Genomic DNA, 21,892 nt, shown 5'->3' with positions numbered 1-21,892 from the left:
TAGTTCCGCATCATATTCAGGGTATTTCATCTTCAGATCAACATGTAATTGCATTTGTTACACTATTGGCAAGAAGGGCTATTTTATTAAAATGGAAAGATATCTCTTCCCCTACATTAATTGAAAGGTTTTCTCAAGTAATGTTATGTCTCAGTTTGGAAAAAATTAGAAGTAGAACTTTTGATCCCCGATTAAATTTTGAGAGAAGATGGGGCTTTTTTGCCAAATATTATCATTTAATTTGAATGACGCTATATGTTTTCCTTCCAATTTTTTTTATAGATATGAATTGGCGGTTGATGACTCTTTTTCTTTATATATTTAGATGATGGTCAAACGTATTGCTCTGGGGGGTTGATTCCTAATGGTTTTTCCCCCTTTTTTTTGTAGTCAGTGGGTTTTTTATTCCTAGTTAGATGGGGTTCTTTTTTTCCTTCTTTTTTCTACATATAAATTTTTTCCCCATTTTTATTAATTACAATCAGCTTTATTAATTGTATATATATTAATCTGTTGAGGTTCTGTATCATTTTATAGCTGTAGATTATGTATCAATAAAAAGATTTTAAAAATGAAAACAAATGAACTAGAATCCAGTCACTGAAGTTTTGAAGAGACTAAGCTGAGTGAATGTAGAAACAATATCCAGCAGTCAATAGGAAGAAGTACAGTCAACATACAATGAAATAACACAACTAACCCTATTTCCAGAGATTAAAACATTCAGTCCGGGTTTCAGGTCCACTGATCAGTCTGTGGGTGACTTATGCTTAAGGCCGGCCCATCAGAAGTACTGCCAATAAATCCCTACCCTTTACATTCAATGGATAATGGTCTGTAATCCCACCACTTTCCACATGTTGTAACCATCAGATACATCTTCATCTTCTCTTTCAGAATTCCAAAGGGGCTGTTTTCTCTGTGACTCCCTGATTCACTCTTCAATCTCCACCAAATGTGCCTCTTCTCCTGGTTCTTTCCCCTGCAATCACGTGCTGTGACGGCTGAAATGAGGCTCTCTGAGACTGAACCTGGTTGATATTAAAATGTCTTTATTCATTAGATTGGATTAATTAAGGAATCACATGTAATAAGGGTAGTAAGAGTTTATAGAGAAATTGTGAAAGGCAGTATAATTAGGAAAAGTGAACTTGTTCATTTTGGAAGGTGGAACAAAATAAAAGGGCATTATCTAAATGGAATAAAACTGCAGAAAGTTGCAGAGCAATTCACATTAAAACAGAAAATGAAATGTGGCGTTAAGTGTTAACTGATGCTATCAAAGCATTTGCTTCGTGTAACCCCAAGCACTCTTTGTATGCTTGAAGCACATTGTTTTCTTGGAGGCCCTCTCCGTTTATACTTGGACAACAAATCTTTTTGGAAGTGTTACTTCTTCAGAATTGTTATTTTGTTTATGATTGACCGCTTGAAGCTGAAAACAAATATAATTTCAGATTACTTGTATCATGTAGGAATTTGGCTAAACAAGAAACAAGCATTTACTGAATATAATGTGTTTTATCGCAGCGGTGTTGACACTTTGCAATAGTTCGACTCGGCTAAAAACATTTTATTGACTATTTGCATTGGTACTCAGTGTCTGAAGTTTCTTGCTGAAGTGTCCAACAATAATCAGCCAGCATTGATGGATCCCAGTTGCCCTGATACTGTTTATCCCCCATGACTGCAATGTCCCGGTGAAACCCTTCCCCCAAGCTCATTACTGACGGAACAAGATTTGCAAGGAAGAAGTCTAAATGCGAATGCAAAAATGAATTGAGTGACATGTTACACTCATGGTTTTGTGTGCTTGAAGCATGTTGTCAGCCAGTTGCACAGTCTGGTGCTCTGTAGTGGCCAAGGAAATTTTCAACATGCTTGAAAGCATTCCTGGCGATTTTATCCGGTCCCACTAGACATTCTTCAAATTGCCTGTCATTGGTGACCTGTTTAATTTGTGGACCAACAAATAATGCCTTCCTTACTGTTGGCATCAGTTATTCTGATGAATTATGAATTGAAATGATAAATATAGTCGATTTTTAAGAAAATGGTGCATGATAGGGAAACTTTGTGATTTTCATTATCAGCAGCCCAAAATCCAAAAGAAACATGATAAAGTATTGAGGAAGCAATATCTACGTTGTCCAGTGTAATTAGTATTTTATTTTATTAGTATTTTATTAATCTTCCATTACATAACATCTATTCTACACAATGGTTCAATGCTCAATGTTACATATTATCTATATTTATATCATAAAATAAATTTGTGCTACATTTTCAGCCTTTGTTATTTTGTAAAAATAGAGCTTCTATGTCATGTAATGAATAATGTATTAAAAAGTTTACCTATTGGCAATTATTAATGATTAATAAAGTTGTAAAAAAGGCAAAATCAATCACTGATCCAAACCACACAACATAGTGATAGAAAGCACTACAAGTGTCCGACAACTTTTTGTCTCCCTCTTGTTGTCCTTGTCTCTATACCCAGCTCTTCGAATAAGTCACAACCCATCTTAAGATTCCCACTAGCACAACAAAATTGCCCCTTTTTATATCCTTCAAGATCCCTTACTCTAATGCATGGGGAAGTGCCAGATCATATTTACACCTGCAGAATCTTCTCCCCCTTCCCAGACAAACATATTTTCCACCATTATCTACTGGGATAATGTGTTACAGACTAGTGCTCACACTAAACTCTCCAAACACTGCTGTGGACTGGTTCCTTGTACTTTCTCAAAACATTTCCACATTCTAAACTAACACCATTTTGTCTTACAAACACCCATTTTGTATCGCACATTTGAGAATTGACCAAGGAGGAATCAAATTTAACTTTTTCTTTCCAAGTGCTAATCTCAGATTCAGGAGGGGAGGACTCCCTTCAAAGAAGCAATGTGAATGTACAGTACTATAAAAAAATTCTTAAGCACATGTATATAGAGTGCCTAAGACTTTTGCATGGCACTGTAATAATCTCATGTATTGCACTGTACTGCTGCAAAAAAAATATTCTTGACATATGATAAACCTGATTCCGATGTGGGTCTCTGCTGTGGACTGAGTGGGAAGGGAGCGGGGAGAGGGGAATTACAGTTGGGAAAAGGGGAAGGGAAGGGACATGGAGTGGGAAACACCAGAGAGACATTCTGTGGTGAACTCAAAGCATATTGAGTTTTTGTAATCATACATACAAATATAAACAGCTGGTGAATCAATACACTTTCAATAACTACAATGTCACAAATAAACTCTTCTCGGGCTTCTAGCCAGGTACGGGGTTCAATTATAACTGATGTTTCGATGACAAACTCTGCGATCTTCATCAGGAATGATGCCTGTGTCTAGACCTTGTTACGTACCAGCAGCAATAGATTATCCACTGTCAGGTTTTAATGTTAAAACCACTACCTTTAGTAGTATATACACAGTATATAGAAACTTAAATGAGATAACCAAAATTTAATAGTGTATGTATAACCATCAAGCTCAGGAAGTCTTATAATGGTAAAATAGAAAAGTTCAGTGATCCACATAATAAACGATGGGAGAGAGATACAGTCGGCCCTCCTTATCCGCAGATTCCGTAAGCACGGATTCAGCCAACCGCGGATCGGGAAAACCCAGAAGTTCTCTCTCCAGCACTCATTGCTTGAGCATATACAGATTATTTTTTCTTGTCATTATTCCCAAAAAAAATACAGTATAATAACTGTTTACATAGCATTTACATTGTATTAGGTATACATGTCCATCGAAATTTTTCCCGACACTCACTTAAAATAAATATTCTTGGTTCACATGAGTGCTTAGGCATTTGTGACTGGTGAAGCTAATTATTTACAATTCCAAGTTTGGTGCACAATGGATTGTGTCTATTATGTGAAGTCAGGATTTTTCACAGAGAATGAAAGATTTGGCCCTCTTGGAGGTTGGATTGGAATTATAGTCCATTTCAGGTTATTTCTGGTAATCTGCAAATAAATGTCATATGTCAGATACTGCGAATATTCTGAAAAAGTAATGTCAAACCATGCATTCATATCTGAAGCTTTAAATAAACATAATGTCCAAAATAAAACAAAATGCAGATGCTGAATATCTGGAAACAAAAGCACAAATTGTGAGAAACACTTGGCAGATAGCAGCATCCATGGATACAGGGTTAACATGTTGGTAACACACGAGATTCTGCAGATGCTGGAAATCCAGAGAAACACACACAAAATACTAGAGGATTTCACCAGGTCAGGAAGCATCTATGTAAATAAATAAACTGTCAACATTTTGAGTGGAGGTTGTATCCTGGGTTTATTCATTTCCATATATGCTATTGGACCTGCTGAGTTCCTCCAGCATTTTGAGTGTATTAACATGTTGATGAAGTGTTAACAGTTTCTCATTAACACATTAACTGTCTCTCTTTACACAGATATTGTTCACCAGCAGTTTTCTCCAACATTTTCTGTTTTATTAGTCTAGTGAAGGCCAATTACATTCACCAATGTTGACTCCGATGGACTTCAATCTGCACAGCTTTGGACAATCCTTTCTCCCGTTGTCCCATGAATTTTGTGCATGTTCATAATATTGAGCTGATGCATAACATACACATTACGCTGTTCCCAATAAGGAGGACAGATTCTAAGGAAGAGCTAATTGGAATATGACTGACCAACAATGTTCAGGAGAATATTAAGTTGGAGGAAGAAACGCACAAGGAAGCAAAAGTTATAGGTAGACCTGAAGATTGGGATAAATGCAGAATCCAGCAAAGAAACTGTGTGGTGATTTCTTTTGAACTTATAGTCCTTTAACATCGTTGGACTATTTTTACTGTGCCCATGGTCTGTTTTTTTTTATCAATTATGCTATTGTTTGCACTGTTGTAACTATATGTTGTAACTATGTGGTTTTGTGCAGGTCTTGTAGCTTTAGTTTTTGGTCTTGTTTGTCTGGTGGATTTGGAGCTCCTTTCCGGGGAATGCGCTAAAACGGTAGCGCGATATTAATATGCAGCAGTCTCTCCGGACTCTGGATTCGGGATTACCAATCTTTATGTGGATTTTCTGGTTTAGTCTGTTTTGTCATATGCTTTTGTGATATCATTCTGGAGGAACGTTGTCTCATTTTTTAACTGCATTGCATTTGTGGTTTCTAAATGACAATAAACTGAATCTGAATGATGACATTGGCAATAAAAAATAAACTGAGGGCAAATTATTGAGGAATATATTTCATATTCCTCAAAGGTATATCGCAAAGGTATACAAAAGAAAGACAGTGGTTCAAGTGAACAGACAGTAGTTAGAAAATGAGACCCAAAAAAACAATGATGGGCAGTGAAGAAACAGCAAAGGAATTAAACAGATTTTACATGATGAAACTATTGAGCACACAGACAAGACCCTGATGGCCTGTATCCTTGGTCTGAAAAGTTGTGACTATTGTATAGTGGATGCGCTGTTTATAGATCTCCCACAAATCCTTAAGTTCTGAAGAAGAACCAAAGGACTGTCAACAGAAAGTGAGACAAACTGATTTTGCAAATAATGGTCAAAATTACTTAATTAAGGCAGAAATAGCAGCACAGTAAAAACATCATAATTTAAACAAGCAAATTCAGCAAGGCTCCCTGAAGGGAAATAATGTCAACCTCCTTGGCATCCTCTCTAAAGCTTCCACACCTTCCCTATAATGAGACAATCAGAACTGAGCACAATACTTCAAGTGTGTTCTAACCAGTTTTAGAGAGCTGCAACATTATCTTGTGGCTCTTGAACTCAATCTCCCTACCACAGAAAGCCAGCATACCACAGGACTTCTTAATCAACCTATCAACTTGAGCTACAACTTTGAGGGATCTATGGATCTGGACCCCAAGATCCCTCTGTTCCTCCACACTGCTAAGAACCCTGTCAATAACATTGTACTGTGTCTTCAAGTAGCCTCTGAAAGTCCAACCCATTGTGAGAGTTGGAAATGGGTAAGGCTGGCCAACAGGGTGAAGCTGTATAGGCCAATCCCCTATACAGTGAATACAATAGATTACAGAAACATTGATGAATTCCAAGGGAGGGTTTTCACGGTCTATGCTCTACTGGGAACTAACGGCCCAAGAAGACGAAGCGTGCCTTCAAGTTCAATCTTCCAAAGTGTATCATTTCATACTTCCTTTGATTGAACTTCATCCGGCACTTCTCCACCCAACTTCACATCCCTTTATAACCTACATCAACCTTTGACACTATCCAGAACACCTCCAGCCTTCATGTCATCTGCAAGCTTACTAATTACTTCTCCTCTTTCTTACCCAAGACATTTATAAAAACACAAATTGTAGGGAATCTCTGCACAACAATGCTGGTCACCAACCACTGGGCAGAATACATTCCATCTACTACAACTCTCTGCCTTCTGTGGACATGCCAATTCTGAATCCATGCAGCCAAGTTTCCATGAATCCCATGTCTCATGGCTATCTGGATGAGCCTAACATGGAGAATCTTGTCTAAAGCATTACTAAAAGTCCACAACAGTGCTCTACCTTCATCAATTTGTTTTGTCACTTCCTCAAAATCTCAATCAGGCTTGTGTGATGAGCTAGCCCTCAGAAAGCCACGCTGACAATCCCTAATAAGTCTATTTGTTTCCAAATGCTCTTAAATCCTGTCCCCAAGAACCCTCTCCAAAAGAGTGTCCACCACTGACATAAGAATTCATCATGGAATTTTTAAAAATTCTCAACCAGAGACGGGTGAGCAAAGTCAGAAGATGAGTTGTAGTTGGAATTTGCAGGAGGCGTTTCACAAGGTGTTATGGTTTGGTCATAAGTCCTGTGACCTTAGGAGTCCCAAAAGGGTTAGAGATGGAACCACAAATGCTCACAATACATATTAGGGAGTTGGAGAAAAATTTGTGAACCTACAGTAGCCAAATATGCAAAGAATTAAAAACATACGGGAGGTAAGTTGCAGGGCAAAAGGGTTCATAACATTTTAGGTAACATTTGGATATTAAACACACAGCGCATATTTTCCTCGTTTGAACATATAAAATCATTGCAACACACCAATACTGTATCGCTGAATCAGTGGGAGCCCTGGGCTTGTTTCCCTGCAACAAGACGGTCCCATCGAGGGGTGATGGGAGACAGCGATACTTGAAGGGGATTCCTTATGTCCAGTCTATTCCGCAATTTAGTTTTCGTGGGTCTCAGCACTTGCTTCTGTCCCACTTACTCACATTTTTTCCGCTCAAAAAACTCAACGGGTTTGCTTTAAGTGCATGGTGCTTGGACTCAAGGTATTGAAGCAGTTTTGAGGGCTTCATTGCCTCATTAGACAGCCTCCGGGCCTGAACTCCAGCTTCCCGCCCGCCTGCTGTCAGACGCCTTGGCCAGGTGCGGCTGGTCGTGGGTGAGGTGAGAGGACAAGGTAAGGGTTGGGGGTCCCCGTGCTTGGGCCGTGGCTGTCGCAGTCTGCAGAGACTGAGCGAGTGAGACTGCGACAGGGCACGTGCCCGCCCCCCACCCACCCCCCTTATAGGTAGGTAGCATCTATCGGCCGACAAAAGTTTGGCTCGAGGGATGACTTTCAGTAGATCCAGTGAGGTAGCTGCTCTGCTACTTACGAAACCCTGAGCCCGAATTAGGTATTCTGCGAATATTTTAGCACTAGGTTCCCCACGAACATTCGGTGTGCTAAACAGGTTTGGAGGCGGCGCCCATCTGTCCGCGCTCCAGGCCAGTAGCAACGGCACTTCTCGCCAGCCGCGTGAGGCGGCGGGTAACCCGAGCCCAACCACTGATCCCTGGTGTTAGGGTATCACTGCATTTAGGTGACTGATGACCTCGTGTGCGTTCAACAGTGGGCGTGACAGGGAATGAGGGAAGGTGCAGCTGACTCATATCATTTCATTTCGCCAAATCATATCGTTACCTCACGGCCCGGTAGCACATGCTTTGCGGCCTGGTGGTTGGGGACCACTGATCTATGGAACTCTATGGAGGCAGAGTTCTTGGGTATTTTTGAGATTGAGAGAGAGTGCAGTCTGATCAATGCCTTATAAATTCTCAGCATCACGTCCTTGCTCTTGCATTCTAGTCCTCTCAAAACCGCATTGCTATTGGGATGAATTATTCAGCTTTCAACAAGGAGGGAACCTGACATAGAGAAAAGGTTTGAGCTGAGTAATGTTCTTAGCATTTCCTTCTCCAGTAGACCGGTTGGTCAAAAATTACCTGCCTGTATGTGAACATTTCAGTCAAGATACAGTCTTACTGCAGCCACTGCAAGCTGACATGAGCCAGATACAATATAAAACTGCAAAAGATACCAAATTGGCTGTGTGAAAAATATGAGAGGTCGCTTGAATGTACTTACTTCCCCCACTTTACTCTGCCCTTTCCTCGTCTCTGAGAGTCTTTTCCTCATCTGTAGGAGGCTGCATCACCTTCCCATCTCCATTGTGATTCTGCAGAGGTAAACAAATTATTGTAATCACCAGTTTAGAAAATCACATTTTGTAAGTGTTATTTGATTTGTCACTGTTTTGTCACTCTGTCTATGAGAATGAATGTGCACATGGTATTTCCCTTATGATGTCCTACACTGACTCTCATCATTATCATAAATGGCACAAGGACTCTGTGATTCCCAAAGTGGGGAGAACTCTCATCATTTCACCTTTGGTCACCTGCAGATTCATCGGCTGGTAACATCTCTGCCTTCCTCCGTCAGCTGAACTATGAAAAATGTTCCTTCATGGATATCATCGTTAAATCAGTCTCTATTACTGTGATATTTATTATTGCTCCATTAGTAGAGACAAACCCTCCTGAAGCAACTGACAGTCGAAACAACTTCCATGATCTTCTCAAATCACCTTCCACGTCACTCTCCATCTTCACATTAGACTCCCAATGTTGTCCCACATTCCACATTCTCATCATGTTTATCTGGGATTTCACCAGCCCAAAATAGAAATATCTATCAATCAATATCACCAATGACAGCTTACCTGAAAGCATCCTGTCTTATCATCCATACTTTCCTCATCATCCCTGGTTCTGCCAACCACACTGTGCAGCACTGACTCCCCAACATTACACCACGTTATTACTCCTCCCCTCCACAACAGACACATCACATCATCTCAACTAGTTTCTATAAGACCATAAGACACAGAAACAGAATTTCCTATATCCATCAAGCCTTTGATCATAGCTATTTATTTTCCCTCTTAGCCCCTTTCTCCTGCCTTCTCTCTATAACATTTGACGTCCTTACTAATCAAGAACCTATCAACCTTCATTTTAAATATCCCCAATGACTTGCCTCTACAGATTACCGTCTGGCTAAAGAAATTTCTCCTCATCTCTGTTAAAGGGATGTCCCACTGTTCTGAGGCTATGCCCTCTGGTCTTAGACTCCCCAATTACAGTATAGGAAATATCCTCTCCACATCCACTATACCTGGGCTTTTCAATATTTAGTAGGCTTCAATGAGATCTCCCCTCATTCTTCTAAACCTCAATAAGCACAGGACCAGAGTCATCAAATTAGCCTCACATTTTAACCCTTACATTCCTGGATGTTTTCTGAGATTTGCAGACCAAAACTACTCACAATCATCCAATGAGATGGAAAATAAGTCAACCATGGTGAATAGTGAAGCAGACTCAATGGGCTGAATGGCCTAATTCTTCCCTTAGTCTCAAGGCCTTATTAGTAAATTCTGTACTTAAACACTTAACGCTTCAGATGCCATCAGCTGATATTACCGTTAAACATGCTTTGCAACTGGTGAGATTATGCATTGTTTCAAGATAAAAATAATGTGCATGGAAAACATAACAGGACATTAGTTGAATTAAATTGCAGTCTGTTTACATTATGATTTCAATTTTAATTCTGCAGTTATTATAATTTAATACATGTGCCTTTTAAATATTGGAGAGATATTATGTACTTACCCTGGGGCTTTGAATGGTCTGGTTACCTATCAAAAACAAAAACACAAGAAGTACAGTGAAATTATTTCTAGTAGTGATGAGACAGCCAACAGAGGAGAGGATAACACCCTGACACAATGGTGCCAAGATAACAACCTGTCCCTCAATGTCCAAAGAACAAAATAGCTGATTGTGGATTACAGGAGGAACGGAAACAGGCTCGCCCTGATCAACATCAATGGGACTATAGTTGAGAGAGTGAGTAGTTTCAAGCTCCTCGGGATACACATCACTGAAGATCTCACCTGGACTGTACACACTGCTGTGTGGCAAAAAAAAAGCACAATAGCGTCTCTTTCACCTCAGATGAACAAAGACGTTCGGCATGGGTAACCAAATCCTCAAGACCTTCTACAGGGGCACCATTGAGAGTATCCTGACTGGCTGTATCACCACCAGGTACGGGAACTGCACCAACCTCGATCGCTGGGCACTGCAGAGAGTGGTACGGACAGCCCAGCGCATCTATGGGTGCAAACTTCCCTCCAGTGAGGACATTTACAGCAGCAGGTTACGTAAAGAAGGCTGGGAATCTCATTGGGGACACCAGTCACCCCAACCATAGACTGTTTCAGCTGCTTCCATCTGACAAACACTACTGCAGCATTAAAGCCAGGGCCAACAGGTTACGGGACAGCTTCATTCTACCAGCCATTAGACTTATAAATTCATGTCTGTACATTGCAACAGTCATTATGCAATGATTTTTACTCCCTCATATTGTGGAACGGATATAAGATTTAAGTAAATTCAAATTGATTTATCATATTTCTACTTTGTTTTGCCATATTTTTAAAAGAAATTAATGGGAGTTTAAGTCGCAAATCATATTCTAGTGTCAATCTACAAGAATGGTGTGTTGGAGGTTGTTTTACCAAAGTGACCTCACCAACGGTTGCCATTACAACGGTTATGTTTGGCTCATATCAGTTTGATGGATGATTCTACCACTGCCCAATGGGACCCATTTAAAAATGGACAGCTATGTTCTGATCACATTACTACTGTGATATACAAAATATTTGTGAGGTTTCCACAGTCTGCAATGTTTGAAGTCTGAACGCAGAACCAGAGTAGCAGGGCCCAACAGGCCTAAACAGCCAGTGCTGTTAAGATTGATGGGTGTTCACCTTCATGGACTCTTTCCATGTTCTTCTTGGTATGGGGCTTGTGCACAACATTTCCATCTCATCCTACTCCTTTTCTCCATATGCATCAAAATTAAAGGCTGATGAATCAGAGCAGGAATGCTATCCCAATGAATGTACTGGGAATGATATTCTGAAGAATTTAATAAGAGTGTTGACAAAAATACTGGCAAATTAAGACAGTGAGTTCAAAGTAAATTTATTATCATAGTACATCTATACTAACCTGAGATTCATTTTCTTGCAGTCATTCACAGTGGAACAAAGAAATACAATAGAATCAGTGACAAACTATGGCACTGATATTTGTAATAATAAATCACATATATCAGCAGGATCACAGAGGTAAATCTGTTGGTGAACGTCAAAGAAAGAAAGATTCCAGGGGGAAATTCCAGAGATTAGAGGACTGGTGGATGCTAAGTTCAGAGATGATCAGGAATTTTGAGATTGCAAGATTGTATAAGGTTGAAGGGAAGGAATAGCAGTTGTCCAAGGCCAGGGAAGGACTTGGAAAATGAATACTGTACTAATATTTAAAAGCTGAAGAGCACTTGTAGCAGGAGCTACTGGTAATCAGCAAGTAGGGCGGTGGAACAGAGTTGTTTAAGTAGCAGAGAGGTGACTGAGGATTTCAGCAGAGGATGGGTTTGTAGATAGCTTGGAGATAGCGTCGGGATTTAGAGGTTCAGTAGGGATGAGGGAGAATGAAGAGTCAGGGGTATGAGCCAGTTTTCCGAGTTTAGGTTGGAACTCTCTATGGTCAAAAGTCAGTGATCCAGAGGTTGGGTCAGATCAGGTTCGACAGGTACTAATACCCAAGTTGCTAGATTTCAAGTTGGAAGCATGTATGGGCAGGGAGTTATGAGGGCTAGTGAACCCTTCACCATTCTCCTCCCCACCTCCACCTCCGAACGTCTGTGATCGAAAGTCAACAATCACGGAAATTGGGTCCGTTGAGGCCCAAAGGTCAAACTTGTGATTATCAAGTCCTGGGGTTGATATCAAGAGGTCAGTGGTCTGGAGGCTGAAGCTGAAGATCGAAGTCCAGAGGTCAGCAAGCAGACAGTGAGTCCTGGCCAGAGATTGAAGGTTGAGGCCTGATGTCTGCAAGTCTGGGAGTTTGAGCCAGAGTTTGGAGATTGGGAGTCTGATATCTGTGTGTTTGAGAGACCAGAGCCAAACCAAGATCTGGAGACCAGGAGCTGACCTGTCCCGGGGTTGGAGGCCTGTTTGTATTACGAGTGGGAGGCTGGGAAAGCGGCTTGTTTGGCTGTTGTTGTCTTATTTTGTTCGGTAGTTGTTTCTGCTTGTGTTGCTCTGTAGAGTGTGTTATGTTGCTGTTGTGCTGATCGTGGTGGGCAAGCTGTACTGGCCTTGGAATGTGTCTGACACTTGCAGGCTGCCCCCAGCACACCCTTGGGTGTGTCAGTTGTTAACGCAAATATGTATTTCATTGTATGTTTCAATGTACACGTGATAAATAAAGAAGTAAATCAGCATCAGAATCTGAAACAAAAAACAAGAGCTATGTAGAAGGGAAGAGTTAGATTGATCTTAGAGTAGGTTAAAATGTCGACACATCATGGGCCGAAGGGCCTGTACTGTGCTGTAATATTCTATGTTCTATGCACACAGTAGTTCATTCACATACCTGTTTCATGTTTGTGTTTCTTCCACAAAACATATGCCACGATACCACCAAGAATTACAAGCAAAATAACGACCACAACGGAAACAAAAACTTTCCAGTTGAACGCGGACACTTTTTCACATTTCACGTCAGCTTCAGCGCTCCCTGGTTTAACCTGTTTAAATTTGGCCATTTCACATCTGGGTAAGACATAAAAAAACATGTATCCATACAAGCACCTGCAATAGTTGCTCTAAGTTTAATTACAATAAATGTTACGATTATCTGTTATTGAAATCCCAGTCAATCAGAAAAAATTTCAACAGCCAATGATCTACAGTAGTGGTCACCAACCCATCGATCGCGATCGACTAGTTAATCTTTGAGACTTTCCCAGTAGATCCCGAGAAAAAAAAGAAAAATAAATACATAAATACTGTTGAGAGATTGTTTCCGGGTTGCGGGGGTTTAGTTCAATTCTTTCTGCCCAGTGCGTATGCGTGTAGCTTCCCCCCCCCGCCCCCCCCCCACCCCCAGCACTACACTGTGTAATTCCGTGATCCCCAACCGCTGGGCCGGGAGGAAACAATATGAGTCAGCTGCAGCTTTCCTCATTCCCTGTCAGCCCACTGTTGAACTTCACCGCACTCAAGGTCATGAATCGCCTAAACGCAGTGATACACTCACGCCGGGGATCACCAGTTGGCCTCGGGCGGCCGGCAGGAAGTGCCGTCGCTACTGGCCTGGAGCACTGCCTCTAAACCTGTCTAGCACACTGAATGTTTGTGGGGAACCCGGTGCTAAAATATTTGCAGACAGCCTCATTCGGGCTCAGCATTTCGTAAGTAGCAGAGCAGCAACCTCGCTGTGATCTACTGAAACAAACTTTTGTCAGCCGATAGATACTATGAATCTGCACATGCACATGAATCTGCAGATGTTGAAAATATTGAGCAAAATGCTGCAGGAACTCAGTGGGTCAGGCAGGGAATAAACAGTTGATATTTTGGGCCCAGACCCTTCATCCAGACTGCAAGTGAAGTGTGCAGAAGCCAAAAGAAGAAGGTTGGGGAGGGCAGGAGTACATGTTAGCAAATGATAGTTGAGATCAGGCGAGGGGGAAGGTGGTTCCCTATGCTTTCACTTTCTTCAATGATCCACTGTCCTCTCCTATTAGATTCCTTCTCCTTCAGCCCTTTACTTCTTCCACCTATCATCCCCCAGCTTCTTACATCATACTCCTCCCTCCCACCTTTGTATTCTGATGTCTGCCCCATTCCTTTCTAGTCCAGATGAAGGATCTCATTCCTGAAATATCGACTGTTTATTCCCCTTCATAGATGCTGCTTGATCTGCTGAGTTCCTCCAGCATTTTGTGTGTTGCTCAACAATTCAACACATTTTTTTTGCTGTAGATTATGTTTGTAAAAATATTCTTAAGGATTTTTTGTAATTCAGTTTACAAAGTTATACGTAAACTATGATTATACTTGAGTTATGCAGAGAATGTATGATATACGTATGTTTTCATTTTCAGGTTTTTTTAGAAATACCTAAAGTGGACATTCATCACCTGAACTGAAACATACGTACACTCAGTGGCTACTTTATTAGGTACACCTTCATATAGATACAACTGCAAAGAAAGCATGACAGAGCCTCTTCTTCCTCAGGAGTCTGCAGAGTTTCAGTGTGTCATCAAAAACCTTGGTGAACTTATGTGTGGTGGAAAGTGTGCTGGGGATTCTCCATTTTGCAGCGTATGGAGTAGGTCACATTTCTAGTGGCTCTCTCTCTTTTAATATATTTTATATCCCACTAACAGATCCCTTTTAGTTTTGATGACTTACTACTTCTACTGAAGGATTTACGACTTAATTACAATGGCCGAAAAAAGTCGTTCTGGTATTGAATTGAGAAGCGGCAAGACTTTCCCTGAAATGGAACAAATGGAACAAACCAAGAAAACGGAGGAATCTGTTACACTAGCGGGAATATTTTCTTCAATATAAGACATGAAGTCGGAATTCGGATCGCTTAATATTAAAATTGATAAGCTGACCGGTTCAAACAGGAAGCTCGAAAAAGCTATTTCTACGATTTAAGACTCTCCGAAAAACTTGGACTCTCAACTTCGAACACTTCAGCAGACTACAAACAGGATCGAGAGTGAGCATGATTTATTCAAGCAAACTATTAAAGATCAAGGAATGAAGATATCTTCAATGGAAAAGAAAATCAATGAAATTACCTCAGAACTATCTAAAACGAAGAAAAGAATGGTTTAGATAGTAGAGGGCGTTGGAGGAATCTGCGTATTCTGGGACTGCCTGAAAATACTGAAGCTGGCGATCTGTTAAAATTCTTTTCAGATATGCTGTACTCACTTTTCAATGAGACCCTCAAAGCTAGCCCCTTAATCGACAGAGCTCACAGAATTCCATTCTCTCCGCGTTCAGCCGAATTACGTCCTCGAGCAGTTGTACTTTCTTTGCATTATTATACGACTAAAGAAGTTATTCTTCGAGAAGCCAGAAAGAAACGGAAATTATTCTTTAATTCAACACAGATTCGTATAGTTGAAGATTATCCTCCCGAAATCTTTGCCGAAAGAAAGAAATATCGAGACGTTATGAGTGAAATGTATAAATTAGATTTAAATCCCTCCCTTCGCTTTCCAGCAAAGCTGATAATTTTTCCTGAAAAATCTCAATCATTGAGAATCTATTCTCCTCAGGAGGGATGGGAGTATATTAAAAACCTTAAGGTTAAGCCTACTGAATAAAATATTAAAGTTACACCGATTATTCAATAGGCAATTTTGAAGTATCTGCTGTATGAGTTGTTTATGGAGCTTTTGAGTTAAGTACATGCTATATCTTATCATTCTTTGGTATGGGACGTGGTCGAATTAATTTTTTTTACCTTATTAATAATTAGTACATATATAACTGTTTTGTAGGGAACCTTTATAGTATTGTACTTTAGTGGTCTGTGTAGGACCTGTTGTGTATTAATCTTTTTATTTCTTTTATTTGTTTCAATACTTATAGTTTTAGGTCTGTTATATATATATATTCACTTACTTTTCTTTTTCGAGAGAAAGAATATTGTTTGTAACATTATTTGCTCGGATTTATTCCTTCTTTTGAATATGTGTTTAAGCTACTTTAGCTGATTCTAAGATGGCCATTGTTGATTATGTTTTTATTAATGTTAGACACAACATTATAGTAGTTGAATTCTGTTTGTGCCTTTTATTATGGCTATTTTCTGTGGGATTTTTGCTTTTTTTATATATGGAGCTGCAAGATGGAGAACAGGGTCAAAGGTTATTAGTTAGCATGGGACCAGCCTATTGGTTCCTTCATTTCTATCTGTTGGGTGGGGGGAGGGGGGAGGGTCTATTAGAATAGGTTCTTTTCTTGATTGGGCAGTTGTTTTGATGGATTTCTCTTTCATAAATGCGTCACTCCTTCTGGTTGTACCCGTGCCTTTTGGTTTAATCTGTACTTGTGTAACATTTCTTTTATATAATATTAAACTCAATTTTAAACATGGATGTTAATAAAATTAATATCTTGGAATTGGAACGGTGCCAATCACCCCATTGAGCGTAAAAAGATTTTTAAGAAATTAAAAACACAATGCTGATATTATTTTTGTGCAAGAAAATCATATACGAAAACAGGATGAGGATAGATTTTTCCACTTCTGGAAAGAGCCTCTATTTCACTCGCTGTTGGATAGTAAAACAAGAGGCGTTTCTATATTTCTTAGTCCCAAAATACCTTTTGTACACCTTAATACGACTACTGATTTGATAGGAAGATATTTATTTGTTACTGGTTTATTATGCGAGCAAAAGGTAGCTCTGGTGTGTGTATACGCACCTAATGTAGATAATTCTAATTGTTTTAAGAAACTTTTTTCAGAGTTACCGAATCTCAATGAATATAAGCTGATCATGGGTGGTGACTTTAATTGTTGCTTAAATCCGGCGATTGACAGGTCATCAACCAATCCGTCGCTTCCTAATAAAGCGGCAGCTTGTATTAACTCTTTTTTATTAGAATATGGCCTTGTCGATATTTGGAGATGTAAACATCCCAATGATAAAGATTTCTCTTTTTTCACACGTCCATCACAAATATTCTCGAATTGATTACTTTTTTTTAGATACACGCCTGTTAAATTCCGTTGTTGAATGTGCGTATGACATCATTGCGCTTTCAGATCATGCGCCTTTAAAGTTAAATCTTAAACTTCCGGATAGATTTTTGAAAATTTCACAGTGGAGATTGAACCCCGTATTGTTACAGGATCCAGCTTTTGTTAATTTTATTAAGGAGCAAATTTCTATATTTTTTGAATTTAATACAACTGAAGGAATGTCAAATCTGGTTATATGGGACACCTTGAAATCTTTTCTTAGGGGACAGATAATTTCATAATCAGCAACCTTGAGAAAGAAAACTAAAGCGGAATTGTCAGTGCTTATTAATAAAATTAAACAGATAGATAAAGCATATTCAGTTAAACCTACTGAAGACCTATATAAAGAAAGGGTCGAACTTCAATCACAGTATGATTTACTTCTGACCCTACCCATTGAACAGCAAATTTTTAAATCTAAAAGTTTATTTTATATACATGGGGAAAAATCTGCTAAACTTTTAGTGGGTCAGTTAAAGGCTGGGATGCTCAGAAGACAGATTTTAAAGATTCGCCGACCAGATAGAACAGAAACTTTAGATCCTTATGAAATTAGTAAGATATTTATGGACTTTTATTCTAATCTTTATAAATCTGAATTCTCTGATAGTAATATCACTATGAATAGATTTTTGCAAAGGTTAAACATACCTCAAATTTCGATTCAAGATGCTGATATGTTAGATGCACCTATTAAACAAGAGGAGATAGCCAAGGCTATATCCTCTATGCAATTAGGTAAAGCTCCAGGACCTGATGGTTATACAGTAGAATTTTATAAGACCTTTTATGAAATGCTTATGCCAACTCTTCTTCAAACGTTCACCGATTCTACATCCTCTGGGAAACTTCCTAAAACTTTTTATGAAGCACTAATTTCATTGATTCCAAAAAAACGAAAGACCCTCTGGAATGTGTATCCTATAGACCTATTTCTTTACTGAATGTAGATTTTAAAATCCTCTCTAAGATTCTAGCAAATAGGCTTGAGAGTATCTTGCCTAATGTTATCTCAAACGATCAATCAGGATTTATTAAAAATAGGTACTCACATTTTAATATTCGAAGATTACTAAATATCATTTATTCCCCCTCAGCCAAAGAATCTGAATGTATTGTATCTTTGGATGCAGAGAAAGCCTTTGATAGGGTGGAGTGGCATTATCTATTTCAGGTTTTGAAAAGGTTCAATTTTGGTCTAGGATTTATTTCCTAGATTAAATTGATTTATCATGCCCCAGTAGCTGTGGTTCTAACTAACAATCAAAAGTCTCCTTACTTTAGATTATATAGAGATACCTGTCAGGGCTGTCCTCTTAGTCCTTTATTATTTAATTTGGCTTTAGAACCACTTGCTATTGCTCTTAGGGATTCTAATTCTGTGCAGGGTATTAGGAGAGGGGATAAATTACATAAAGTTTCGTTATACGCAGATGGTTTATTAGTTTACATTTCAAATCCCAAGAAATCTATTCCTTCTATGTTATCTATATTTATGGAATTTGGTACTTTTTCTGGATATAAACTTAATTTACATAAAAGTGAATTATTTCCTATTAATAATTATGTTGATTATTATGATTAAATACCTTTTAATATTGCCAAAAACCATTTTACTTACCTTGGTATCAAAATTACAAAAAATTTTAAAGACCTATATAGGTATAATTTCTTCCCTTTAGTTGAATATACTCAGCAAGCGCTTTCCAAATGGTCACCTATGTCGATGTCATTGATAGGTCGAATAAATGCTATAAAAATGGTTATTCTACTGAAATTTTTATATATATTTCAAGCAGTTCCCTCTTTTGTTCCAAAAACATTTTTTGATAAAATAGATTCTCTGATTTTGTCTTATGTTTGGAATAATAAAAGCTCTAGAGTGAATAAACTTTTATTGCAAAAATCAAAAAAGATGGAGGACTGGCTTTACCAACCTTTAGATTTTATTATTGGGCAATTAATATTCGTTATATTACTGTTTGGATTTATGATATAGATGACCAAATTCAGTAGTGGGGTTTTTGTTAGCTTCTTTATTAGGAGTTCCTCTTCCGTTTTCGCTCTCCAGAATAGGTAGACAAGCTCTTAACCCTATTGTTAAACATACTTTAAAAATTTGGTTTCAATTTCGTAGATTTTTTGATTAAATGATTTTTTATTTTCTAGTAATATTTATTCTAATTTCTTTTTTAAACCATCAACTTTGGATAAGGCTTTTCTAACATGGAAAATTAAGGGAATAAAAACTTTTTTAGATTTGTTTTTACAAGACTGTTTAATGTCTTTTTCACAGTTAATGGATAAATATGATATCTCTAATACACATTTTTTTCAGATATTTACAGGTTAGGAATTTTTTACGTGATTTTTTACCAAATTACCCCTTGGCCTGCTCTTTAAATTTGTCTTATGTTATTTTTCAGTTTAAACCTTTTCAAAAACGATTAATAGCTATCATTTATAAACAGTTAATGAATGCTCGTATGTCGCCTAATGATAGGGTTCAACGCACCTGGGAAGTAGAACTTCAACATTCACTTTCAGATAATCAATGGAGTAAAATTTATTATTTAGTCAATAATTCATCTATCTGCGCACGCCATATTTTAATTCAGTTTAAGATAGTCCACAGGGCCCATATGTCCAAAGATAAATTGGTGCATATTTTTCCTAATATATGCCCTATTTGTTACAGATGTAACGCAGAAGTGGCTACTCTAACCCATATGTTTTGGTCATGTGTAAGTTTAAATAATTTTTGGAGGGATGTGTTTGGAATATTATCTAAAGTTATAGATATGGATGTTCAACCTAATCCACTTACAGCAATTTTTGGGATTTTCCCAGAGGAAGCAAGCAAAGTGTCTGCTTCCGCTCAACATGTGATAAGCTTTTTCAACTTTACTGGCTAGGAGAGCTATTTTGTTACACTGGAAAGAATCTTACCTGCCTACTGTTTTTTATTGGCTCTCCTCCATCATGTCATGTCTAAGTTTGGAGAAAATTAGAAGCCGGACATTTGATACATCCTTTGATTTTGAACAAGTCTGGCGACCCTTTATTCAATATTTTCAATGATTTAGTTCATCTTTATTTAGTTATTTATTTTTCTTTATTCTCTGGAGAAAATCCTTATCCATGAAGGTTCGGAGATGACTGGAAGGATGTGTTTTTTTTTCTCTCTTTTTAAAGTTTATCCTCAATTGGACTGCCCAATCTTTCTTTTTCTTTCTCTTTTTTTTTGTTTCAGTTTAGTTAGTGGGGTTTTTCTTTCTTTATCAATAAAATTTCCAATCTTTTTTTACTATTGCTATGAGGAGTTGTAGTTTCTTTTTGACCATTGTGTATATAACAGCATAATATATTACCTATTTGATTTTGACATTATATACTTTCTGTTTTTACTATTGCTGTTTATATGTCTTTTATGTTATCTGCTTGTTAAACTCCTCTTTCGATTTGTATATTCTTTATTTGAAAGTCAATAAAAAAGATTGAAAAATGAAATGAAATGAAAGTGTGCTGACGGGCTGAATTCCGACCTGGTATGAGAACACCAATGCCGTTGAGTGGAAAATCCTACAAAAGGTAGTGGATTCAGCCCAGTACATCACAAGTAAAACCCTCCCAACAATTCAGCACATCCACATGAATCGTCGTCACAGGAAAGCAGCATCTATCATCAAAGATCCTCACCACCCAGGCCATTCTCTTTTCTCGCTGCTGCCATCAGGTAGAAGGTACAAGAGCCTCAGGGCTCACACCACAATGTTCAACAACAGTTACTACCCCTCAACCATCAGGCTCTTGGACAGAAGAGGATAGTTACACTCAGTTAAGGACTCTTATCTTGTTACGTCATGCTCATTATTTATTGGTATTTATTTATATCTACATTTGCACATTTTGTTAACAATTCCTGATGTTTACAGTTAGTTACAGCTACAGTCTGTAGATTTGCTCAGTATACCCACAAAAGAATTTTGGGGTTGTATGTGGTGACATATATGTACCCTGATAATAAATTTTACTTTGAACTTTCAACTACATCTGTACACCTGCAGCAGCGAGAAAAGAGAATGGCCTGGGTGGTGAGGATCTTTGATGATAGATGCTGCTTTCCTGTGACGACGATTCATGTGGATGTGCTGAATGCTTGGGATGGTTTTACTTGTGATGTACTGGGCTGAATCCACTACCTTTTGTAGGATTTTCCACTCAACGGCATTGGTGTTCTCATACCAGGCTGGAATTCAGCCCGTCAGCACACTTTCATTTCATTTTTCAATCTTTTTTATTGATTTTCAAATAAAGAATATACAAATCGAAAGAGGAGTTTAACAAGCAGATAACATAAAAGACATATAAACAGCAATAGTAAAAACAAAGTATATAATGTCAAAATCAAATAGGTAATATATTATGCTGTTATATATACAATCATATGGCAGCAACTGAACACCTAAAAGCATGCAGACATGGTCAAGAGGTTCAGTTGCCGTTCAAACCAAACCTCAGAATGGGGAAGAATGATGAAGAAATGTCACCCAAGTGACTTTCACCATGGAGTGATTGTTGGTATCAGGCGGGGTGATTTGAACATCTCAGAAATTGTCAATCTCTTGGGATTTTTATGCAAATCAGTCTCTAGAGTTCACAGAGAATAGTGTGAAAAACAAAAAAAAATCACCTGAGTGGCAGTTCTGTGGGCAAAAAACATCTTGTGAGAGAGATCAGAGGAGAAAGGCCAGACTGGTTCACGCTGACAGAAACTCAATTAACCATGTTTTACTACAGTGATGTGCAGGGGAGCATCGCTGAATAATCAACACATCCAACCTTGATGGGATAGAGCCGCAGAAAACC

The 21,892-nt window shown here is 38.5% G+C and overlaps 2 protein-coding genes across 8 annotated transcripts in view; one reads left to right on the top strand and one right to left on the bottom strand.

Annotated features, from left to right (window-relative positions):
- The window catches only part of LOC140718523 (tumor necrosis factor receptor superfamily member 14-like), a 530,540-nt gene that overhangs the window by 57,262 nt on the left and 451,386 nt on the right, over nucleotides 1-21,892 (top strand). The window lies entirely within an intron of this gene.
- LOC140718518 (tumor necrosis factor receptor superfamily member 3-like) overlaps nucleotides 2,187-21,892 on the bottom strand; it is an 82,257-nt gene continuing 62,551 nt past the window's right edge. For both annotated transcript variants that reach the window (XM_073032472.1, XM_073032471.1), the window contains 4 exons: nucleotides 12,830-13,008; nucleotides 9,989-10,014; nucleotides 8,397-8,487; nucleotides 2,187-3,986 (listed from right to left, as the gene is read on the bottom strand). In XM_073032472.1, coding sequence (XP_072888573.1) covers nucleotides 8,407-8,487; nucleotides 9,989-10,014; nucleotides 12,830-13,008 — 286 coding nt within the window. In that variant the 3' untranslated portion in view covers nucleotides 2,187-3,986; nucleotides 8,397-8,406. The remainder of the gene's footprint in view (nucleotides 3,987-8,396; nucleotides 8,488-9,988; nucleotides 10,015-12,829; nucleotides 13,009-21,892) is intronic.

The sequence above is a fragment of the Hemitrygon akajei genome, chromosome 29 (genome assembly GCF_048418815.1).
Source record: "Hemitrygon akajei chromosome 29, sHemAka1.3, whole genome shotgun sequence".
In the NCBI taxonomy this organism is placed as follows: Eukaryota; Metazoa; Chordata; class Chondrichthyes; order Myliobatiformes; family Dasyatidae; genus Hemitrygon; species Hemitrygon akajei.
This window is presented reverse-complemented; position numbering and strand designations above follow the sequence as displayed.